Source organism: Hermetia illucens, chromosome 1 (assembly GCF_905115235.1).
Source record: "Hermetia illucens chromosome 1, iHerIll2.2.curated.20191125, whole genome shotgun sequence".
Lineage (NCBI taxonomy): Eukaryota > Metazoa > Arthropoda > Insecta > Diptera > Stratiomyidae > Hermetia > Hermetia illucens.
In genome coordinates, this window is record NC_051849.1 from 77,847,710 (window position 1) to 77,858,378 (window position 10,669).

A 10,669-nucleotide genomic window follows, 5' to 3' on the forward strand; every position below is an offset into this window, starting at 1 on the left:
GCTGACATTTATAATTTGATATGTTACGGGGGAGAAAGTCAAATCGCTCCAGCCAGCCAAATTCTAGATATGTGTACTGACTTTCTTTCGAATCCGATATGTGTATATGATATTTTGATGGTGCGGAGTGAAGGTACAATTGTGGGGATAATCATTCTAAAGTGAGTACAGTGCTGGTAACTGTGCCGAAGCTTATTCCCTTCTAATGACCATCTTCCCTGTAGGCCTGCAACAACTGTCGACCATATGCGGAGAAACTATAGCTTAGATGCTTATGAAAATTTCGATATAGCCTCCTCACCAGCTAGTTATGGCCAGATAATTTATTCTTACATAAGCCCTTTATTTGTATCGTGTGCAACGTTCATTTTTAAAGAAATATTCCGTATTACAAGCTACACATCCGTCCATTACAGTATCAGGAGTGAAAGCGTAACTTGCAAGAAACAGCCTATTTCTGCTCAAAACAATATAATAAGCCTCTTTACAGAAATATGTAGATTTCTACAATTCCCTTCTGCCAACGATGTTCCCAATAAAACCTCGACGAATCCTTGTCTTACCAGATATCGAGACATTTGATGACATTGAACCAGACCCGAAAGCGTTTGCTGAAACAGGAACGTCAGCAATTTATTATACAAACCTTAGACTATGCGCATTCAAGAGGAAGCAGATCGATGCAAGGCTGGTTGTTATCGGATTTGGGTTGACCAGTAAAGCGTTTTTAGAAACATTGATCTACAGGTATTCTGCGTATGTAAAATTCCTTTGAAACAAAGTATATATAAATTGTTTTCCCATCTTACCAGATCAGAGTCGCAACATCTTCGCTTCACAAACCTAACATGCATCTGCCCGGCAGGAATCTTAGAGGCAAATATGACTTATGTTTCAAATTACGCAAAACTTTCTTCTCCGGATCGACTCTTTCCATCCGATTATTTGAGGCAATTAGAAATGAGGGCATGGGTCAATTTTGTTCCTGGCTATATGTCAAGAATAGATAGGTAAGTGTGTATGTGGAACAATATTATCCTTCAATTTGTAGAAAGACGCTACTGATTCAGGTTGCAATTCTTTGTGAGATTCGCTTCTGCTGGGCCACCGTGGAGTTTTACTTCACGAGGAGGGCTCTGGTGTACACTAACACCTTTAGGTCACGCGTTCGACGCGTCTTTTGGGCTCATTCCAATTCTACGTTCAGATCGTCGCTATTAAGACGTCTACTCAAATCCTGCTAGCCTCTGATCGCAGCATCTCCTCTACAATGTGGGAGGGTCGCCCAACCTTCATCTCTCCGTCATAACCTTCGTACATTAGAACATAATGGATTCCCCTGGAATAGCGCCGAATTCAGGAGAATCCAACCCGAAGTGATGCAAACATTTCCTATAACCGCCGTGTCTCGTGAGAAACTGCGCCAAGTTTTAATTTAATTTCCGTGTTTTCGCTCGAAATGGTATCAACGTTGCTAATATCTTGTATATAGTTCCTCCCTAGTAATTCTTTGAAAGTATCCAGTCACCACAGACGGTTTCGCTAGGCAACAGCACTCCATGACCTCCTGGCAAAAACTGAAAAGGCGATGCCCGAAAAGAATACGCCTTAGGCGCATTCATGGGCATAGAAAGTGCCGTCAATTATACCTCATTCGCGGCAATTTGTGCCCCGGCAAGGCAGCATGGATTCGATCCGCTGTTAATCAGTGGGATCCTTCACATGCTGAAGTTGGGGCAAACCTCTCTGTTATGGCTCCTAGAAATGGATACCTTGCTATGGCTCCTGGAGGACAAGCTGATCTTCGCGCAAGCATTTGCGGACGATCTAGCCGTAATAACTACGGGTAAATTTGCGGACACAGTATGTGACCACTTGAATGAAAGTCTACATAAAATCCACAGTTGGTGTTTCCGCAATGGACTCACAGTGAAAGCTAGGAAGACTGAACTAGTTATGTTCACTAGGAAGCAGAGGTGAAAATGCAACTGGTACAAACAGTCAAGTATTTAGGAGTACATCTAGACTCCAAGCTAACGGGGAAGCGCCCTATCCAGGGACAATGTCAGAAATCCTGAAGATTGTTCTTGTGCTGTAGAACTGCGATAGGTAAAACATAGAAACTTTCACTGCAACGGATTCATTGGATTTATACATCCACAATAAAACCCACTTTTATCTATGCATGCATCGTCTGGTGCAGCTTAGGCTCGGTTGCCTAGGTATTACTGAACCAATGAGTACTACGTCGACTGCGACACTCAAAGCTATCCTAAATCTATCCCAATTCGAGGTGGTAGGGGAAACGGAAAGCAGCCAACGGCGGATATAGACTCGATATCATATGAGCGTGGAAAGGCGGAAAATAATAAGGTCATGCGTCCATCTAGAAATTCCTTGGCAAGACATACTCTGTCGTAATCACCAAAAAATAAGCATGGTCCATAAATGGTCTCTTCGGACCGCAGACGGGTCAATCATGGCTACGGCTACGGAATCGTCCATCCTCATGTAGGCGACCAAAAATTCTTCGGAGGATTCTTCTCTCGAACGCGGCCAAGAGTTCGCAATTTTTCTTGCTAAGAAAGTTTCCGAGGAATACATGAGGACTGGCAAGATCATTGTCTTGTACAGTAAGAGCTTTGGCCCTGTGGTGGACGTTTCGAGCGGAACAGTTTTTGTAAGTTGAAATAGGCTTTGTTGGCTGACAACAGCCTTGCGCGGATTTCATCATCGTAGCTGTTATCGGTTGTGATTTTCGACCCTCGATAGGAGAAATTATCAACGGTCTCAAAGTTGTAGTCTCCAATCTTTATTCTTCCCGTTTGACCAGTGCGGTTTGATGTTGTTGGTTGGTTTGTTTTGGGTGCTGACGTTGCCACCATATACTTTGTCTTGCCTTCATTGATGTGCAGCTCAAAATCTCACGTCACTGCTCGATCTGGATGAAGGCAGTTTGTACGTTTTGGGTGGTTCTTCCCATGATGTCGATATCGTCAGCATAGGCCAGTAGTTGAGTGGACTTAAAGAGGATCGTACCTCTTGCATTTACCTCAGCATCAGGGATCGCTTTCTCGAGGGCCAGGGTCAAGAGGACGCATAATAGGGCATCCCCTTGTCGTAGACCGTTGATGATGTCTAATGGTCTTGAAAGTTATCCTGCTGCTTTTATCTGGCCTCGGACATTGGTCACGGTCAGCCTAGCCAGTTTTACCAACTTCGTTGTACAGTTTTAGCCTGGCTATGCTATCATAGGCGACTTTAAAGTCGATGAAAAGATGGTGGAACTTGTGTCCATATTCCAACAGTTTTTCCATCGCTTGCCGCAGAGAGAAAAGCTAATCTGTTGCTGATTTGCCTGGAGTGAAGCCTCTTTGGTATGGGCCAATGATGTTCTGAGCAAATAGGGCTATCCGCGCTAGCAAGATAGCGCAGAATATCTTATAGATGGTACTCAGCAACGTGACGCCTCTATAATTGCTGCACTGTGTGATATCTCCCTTTTATGTATGAGACAGATAATGCCTCTCTGCCAGTCGTCGCTGTCCCACACCTTGAGCACAAGTTGATGAACCACTTGGTGTAACTGGTCGCCTCCATATTTAACCAATTCGGCTGTAATTCCATCGGCTCCTGGCGACTTATGATTTTTAAGCTGATGAATTGCACGGACAGTTTCTTCTATACTTGGTCGTGGCAGTATTTATCCGTCGTCCTCAGTTGGCGGGACCTCCAACTCGCCGATGTTCTGGTTGTTCAGTAGTTCATTAAAGTACTCAACCCACCACTCCAATATGCCCATTCTGTCGGAAATCAGATGTCCCTCTTTGTCTCGGCAGGATGAACATCGAGCCCCCTGCCGACTCGTTGATAAAACTTGCGCGCCTGGTGCGGTTGCTCCCTGTACTTTTCCAGTTCACAGACCTATTGGTTCTCTCACGCTTTACATTATGCTTGTTTTTAACGTGAGTTTTCAAAATGTAGTAAATATTTGCCTTTGCAGTATCGACTAACCATTCGGCGGTACCATGTTAGGCGTGCGATCAAGCATCCAGAGTTAAATACGATAATACTTAACCCCACAAGTTAAGGATAAATGTAATTATAGCAAATTGTTGCTTGTCATTGCGCAGAAGCGAAATCTTCAACCGATTCCCGGAAGTTATGGATTGGCTCCTTGGGGTCCGGTTGGGCCCCTGCTTTGGGGAGAAACTTCCTATTGGGTTGCGCGTGTGGCACTCCTAGGTTGATGAAGCCTTGTGAATATTCGCTTGGCTGAAGATTCCCCTCTATTTTAATATTAGCTGGGCACTCGCCTCAGCTTGCAGGATACCCAGATTAGCCGCAGTTGCAGAAATGCGAAACTTCCGCTATGAGTCTTGAGCATTCCTCATGCGTATAGCTCTTTGTGCACTTAATGCATCTATGCATTATCGAGCAATTTTGGACAATGTACCCGAAGTTGTGGCAGCTGTAACACTGCACTTGTTTTACTGATTTCACCTTTTCGTTGATTACCCTATAAATTTCATTCAACCTGGGAGAGCTTATAAAGAGCCTAGATTGAGATTTGATAAAGAGCGGTCTGTGGAAGGTCTTATCTTTTCTGGTCACACAATTTGCAACATAGTGAACTTTTAAAGTTGGCGCTCATAGGTGATTTCCGTAATTCCATAATTTCTTCAAGATCAGTTCCCTCTAGAAATCACGGATAATTATGGACTGAGTCCAAAAGGATAAAGGGGTCCTTGTGGGGCCCAGCCCTTGGTCCATGATGAGCTTGAAAATTTTGGCATGGTCCCCAGTGGACATCATTAAAATGAAGATCCCATTTCCCCTCTGGTTGCCGTCAAGACCTTACTTTTTAGGCTTTAAGGTACAGATATTTTGACAGCAATTAGTCCTTTTTCCACCAGCGGACGAAATTGAACGGGTCTTTTTGTTGCTGACCCTTGACAGTGCTTTCTTTGATTCACTTGTCGGCTCCTCCTGCGATGGACGAATGTTGAAATCATTGCTTTACGTAGCTTGCACAGTAGAGGAAAGTCATGGTACCTCCAGTTGTCAATAAAACTAAATAGATGCCTATGCAGATTCACAGTGTTGTAGGCATACATACATTCCGAACTCAAAACGATAGTAACATTCAAAACTAATTCAGAACACTTTTATATTTGTTCATTTGAATTTGGCTCTTAAACTAAATCCAACAGTTCTAAATATCCAAAAATAGCTTAAAAGAATAAAGCGAATGGAGCAGTAAACTCCCACTGTCATTTAATTTCCTATTAACACTAAAACTCTGATCTCTGTTCACATCTCATTCCAGAAAGAACAAATACGTTATTCTAGATAGCAAAGAACGTGTGCCATATGATAAGCTATTCTTGTTCTGTGGGGTTCAATTCGATGTTCCAGTTGAAGTGTACAGTGAGAAGACTCCATATAATCTAGTTTTAATAAATAAATCATTACATGGCAAAATGGTAAACTACCGAATCAGAAGCCTCATCAAAAATTCTGGTAAGTTCACTGACGTATCTAATTAAATAAGAGAACATGTCTTTTGCAAGAATTGTTTGTTGGTGAGGATTATTCCTTGCATATCATTAGACTTCGATGAACTATGAGTAGAGCCGGAAGAAAAAGCAATAAAGGACAAACGGAGAAAGATTAAGCAGTGCAGGGGACACAGTGGTTGGACTGGATAGAATTTTTCTATATTATTTCGTGAGTAGGGACCAAAAAGGACACCGAACGCTAATCTAAGAAATTATATGAGTCTACTGACAAGAGCCAGTAAAGGAGACAATCAGCAAAGGACCTTAGCCTGTATGAAATCTCCCTTTTATTGAGATCTTAGGAATAGCGAGCCTGAATTAAGCCATACACTTGATCAATCGTTAACTACAGCCTCTTCGATGAATACATGAATTAGACAATCTCCCCAATCTTTCGGATGGCAGGAATTAGCATGCATGTTGAACGATCCCATCGCTGTTGCTTTTTATTTCGGGGCTACTGTTTGCATGCCTGTCTGTCGTCTATGACATCCAAAATGTTACTTATTGATGGAGAATACCATTATTTGCTTCATTTCGCTTTGCTTTGACCTCTTATTCCCTCCTCTCTCCCGCTTTTGGGTCCCTTGACTGATTAAATGTCGTAGTAAATAATAAATTTGATGAACAAAATTTTTTCAAGTATTAAATACTTTCGAAGTCCATATATTCAGTTCCCGAGAGCGAGGATCAATGTCAGTCAGAACTCTGCTTGAAAGTTATGCAACCTTAGTCGTGCGAGAGTAGCAAATAAGCAATCATCGAGAATAATATCAGGTGCGCAAACTTTCCTCATATAAATCTTCGGGCACAAGAAGCGCTAGAAGCGTCACCTCACTCTTCCTATCTGCTTTGGCGGAGACAACATCGAAAGTGTTGATCGATTTGGGTATAATAGTAGCGTTGTTTTTACCGACGATGATACCGAGCTTGATGTCACCCAGCGTATTAACAACGCTAAATGCCCCTTTGCTGTTTTGTTTAAAATTTGTGAGCACAGACACCTCAACGCCAGCATCAAATTATTTTTTTTTTTCGCCCCAACATTCTCTCTGTTGTTATTATATAGAAGCAACGCATGGAAATTTACCCCCACAGTAACTCGAAAGCTGCAAGCTTTCGATATCTCCTGTCTCCGCGGTATCATTGGTGTAATCTGACCTGAGAAAATCTCAAGTCAAGGCTTAAGTCTACGAAAAGCTAAATTACCGGTAGATGTAGCGAATAGAGGGCGGAAATGGCAGTGGATAGATCACACTTTAAGCAGGGCGAGTTGAAGCAGATGTCGTCTAACGCTGTGTGTCGCTGTGTCCTGTTTAACAGATTTTCACTAATACTACTAACACTCTAAATACCGATTTCGATCCACCACGGGGGAAATCAAACCCCTTTTATTAAACCATCCGAGATTTCATTTGCCTCTACACGACAGTAATCAGGTCCCAGAGAAGCTCTATCATATAGAGCTCTATTAGTTCCTGAAAGATTTTCGACTTGATCAAAGGGTTCTCAACGACCTCAATGCTGGTTGGCTATCCGCGCAGATTGCGATGCGTCCGCCCTTCAATTGCTCGTCAATCACCCGGTTTTGCTGATTTTAGGATCGCATGTAATTCAGCGTGGATCCATTTAATTATTTATTTTTGACACCATGATCTCTAACAGCATCACAAAGTTTTGGAATGAGACTCAGCTAAAGCCTCCTTCAATGTCCACCAACGGACTTTCAGATTCAAAGGACTTTCCAAGTTGATAAACATGTTCATGTTTTCAAGGTTTCGGTATGAAGACTTCCCTAACCTTCTTCCGAGCTGAGCAAGACATGCTTGAAAAATATTTCTTAGAATTAGCTACAACCTCTTCTAGGGTCGGGGGATAGATGACATCCATGCTAGGTGCTTTGTAGTAGTCAAAAGATAGTTGAAACACTTTTTTGTGAAAAGATTTGCGGAACCACCACTTCTCCGCCTCCCACTTCTGTTCTCCTGGATGGTGTATTTCCAGAAGAGCCTGTACTGACTTAGCTCCGCAGTTCCTTAAAGTTCCACACCACAAGTGAACCGAATTGGATGCAGAACTGCCTCTGCATAGTTGCTTTTAACAAATTTGATGCCAGGAGGCAAGCTCTCGGTCTTGTTATTTTTTCATCCATCCTGTTCATTTTACTAATCCAATACAACGCTTGTACCAGAAAGATATAAGGGCAGTTCTGCGTTTTGCCAGCATTCCTTGCTGTAAATATAAGAAGGTTTGGCATACAGCAAAATTAATTTGACTTATCCTTATATTTTGAACATAAGTGTAGTAAAAAAACCGACACAAAGTAAGGAGTCCACTGTATCCAGTGTAAGTCGCACATGGGTTACCAAGTTGTCCTCTTTATGTCCAATTTCTCTGAATCTGAATCTAGAGGAGCAACAATGAGCATATCCTTATTCAAGCTTCACCCGCTGGGACCCTTCATGCCTTCAGAATCGATACTTTTCTTACACGGGTGTTAGACCAGTTCCATTCACTTAACAAATTTTCCTTAATTCCACTTTTCCTGGTAGAGACGAAAGAAAAAGTTCTGGCAGGCAACATTTAACCGGTAGCGTAGTAACCCCTCATTTGCGGCTGAAGTTTTCTCTTCCAATTTTCTGGAAGAATTAGGCGATAGTGCCGTGGTGCAGGAAATTCAAAAACGTGACTTTATTTAGCTCAAAAAGAGTGTCCGTGGACCACAAACGTGGAAAAAAGTTTCTTCCCAACTGGTTCGGTTCCACATTAACTGAATGCGAACCTAGAACTCCCTCAATCCGCAAATACCTCACCTTAACATGAAACTTCATTTCAAAACGATCTATGGCATCTTATTAATGAAATATATAATGGGAACAAGAACATTTATATTCCTATTCAATTTGCAGGATACAAGATCATCGTTTATGGATGCTTACCGAAAACATTTGCTGGAGTTAACTATCTTTTAAATGCAGGAGTAAAAGGCAAAGACATTTACCTGATTGTTCAACCGCTAGAAACACACGAAGGACACAATATACAAACGTTCGACGATGATTTTGTTGAATCCGTTGTGTACCGCGAACTTAGCAAGGCTAATGTTAACGTTTACAGAAACTTCAAGTTTGTTATGTGGAAAATTGATAAGGAAGCAAATGTGATAAAGGACATAACATTTGAATCACGATTTGAATGTATCAAATTGCCCTGTGCCCTATTTATTTCGTACAATCGTAAGGTTGTGAACAGGATCACAGTTAGAGGTAGATAGCAGGAAGAAATCTCAATGCATTAATCCATAAGATACGTTTCCAGCTCTCAACCGATCTGGTTTGGTATTCGATGGAAGAATCGTGATCGATGCCAACAACAGAACTAATGATCCCAATATCTACGCAGCAGGTCCGCTGACGAAATATAGGAGAATATTATACGCAGATCGCTATCGCCACATTTACTATAATTCCAAAGAAATAGGAATGCAGGTTTACAATTTGAATTGCATTTAATATAATATCTTTCAAACCAGAATAAGTATTGATAAGTTGTAATTGAACAAAACACAGCTTGCTCTCAGACTTGTTGAGAACTATTCAAGAAGGGGTGCCGAGGCTAACCAACAAGAACCACCCTTCAAATGGATTGTGCCGCATTATTCTTTTCCGATCGTTGAGTCCATAATACTTCCTGGGAACTATTACTACATGCATATTCGACGGCCAGGCTTCCAACTGCCCAATTTCCTAGAAAGATCTCTAGATCAGTATGGAATGGATCTTATTACTGGTGGATCTGCGATCCTGGATGATAGACTCGCTTCAAAATGGAATATTGTCGAGGAGCAACTTTCGGCGGAACGAGACTATTGCCGGATTTATATCGATAAACATGGATTTGTGAAAACCATAGTTTGCTTATCTAGGAAGGTATAATTTTCTCTATCATGATATATTTTGCCACTATCCTGCGTTCCAGCCTTTCAAGGTACAAAATATGATTCGCATGTACGGGATGCATGAGAAACTTTTGAACAACATGAAGTGCAAATACCTCAATGGAGAAATCACGGACTTCTTTGAATTCTTCAGTGGCCGTTGGAGTCATATCCTACATCATGACCGTTTTGGGAAGCTTCAGGAGATAAATGAGCGCATATACCGATATAATTTAGATGGGAACACGAATTGGTTGACGGAGTACTTACAACTAGAAACAATGGGCCACAAACGTGAGGTAAATATTTTATATTTTTTGAACAATATTTGCTGTAAAGAAATTAGGAACCTACAATTCATTCACTCCAATTATTATAGCTTTCTAGCAAAACGCGTGAGGCCCTTATAAATTATTATCAAAGTGATGAATTCGCTGTGCGTATCCAACGAAATCTATTAAATTTTATAAATGAATACAAGGAAACTCTATTTATGTATGCGACTCCGGAAATACTTGCAAAAGAATATGGCAATTTGCAAAATTGATATATTTTTTCAGTTTATTTTCTGTTGGTGTTGAAGATGTGGTTTGAGTTTGTTAAGAACATATACAATAAATTTGTTCAAATCATGTTTGTAACTTATGTCCCTGGTCATTAGAATACATTTTAAAAATATCTCGGTCTCTTGTATTTAAGATTAGGATTTCTTTGGAAAAGATTCCACGCGATTCGTGTTGCAAATCATGATATGTCGACTAACACCGCAACGTCTCCAAATTATTGAACTGTATTGCGAAAACCAGTGTTCAGTGCAAAGTGATTTTTGTCCTTTAGAGGTACTTATGGTGCGCATCATCGAGCTTCCAAAACCACTATTATCAATGCCATCCAATTTGGAAACCCACTTTACATTACTGGATGATACTCAACCCTTTAGAATACATCTCGCACGCACTGAAGAAAATTTAGCGACGGTAGCGGAGGGCGTACGCGAAGACGTGGATCGAATGGACGCTGATCTGGACAACGTGGTGTTCCTGTTCAAGAACCTGACGTATTTTTCGTAACGATCTTAGCCCAATAGCTTCCAAAATTCACTCAACAACTGAGCGACATAGGTTTACAATATGTCTTCAGTGAATGGGCTCTGAAAAGAAATCCGTTTTTT

The 10,669-nt window shown here is 41.4% G+C and overlaps 1 protein-coding gene across 1 annotated transcript; it reads left to right on the plus strand.

Annotated features, from left to right (window-relative positions):
* Positions 1-47: 47 nt before the first annotated feature.
* LOC119646372 (cilia- and flagella-associated protein 61-like) lies at positions 48-10,143 on the plus strand. Its single transcript, XM_038046808.1, has 10 exons — positions 48-161; positions 225-432; positions 491-747; positions 813-1,010; positions 5,330-5,523; positions 8,471-8,827; positions 8,880-9,049; positions 9,131-9,490; positions 9,540-9,797; positions 9,878-10,143. Exons 1-10 carry the CDS (start codon positions 70-72, stop codon positions 10,043-10,045), a joined length of 2,262 nt encoding a protein of 753 aa, XP_037902736.1. The 5' UTR covers positions 48-69; the 3' UTR covers positions 10,046-10,143.
* Positions 10,144-10,669: the final 526 nt, after the last annotated feature.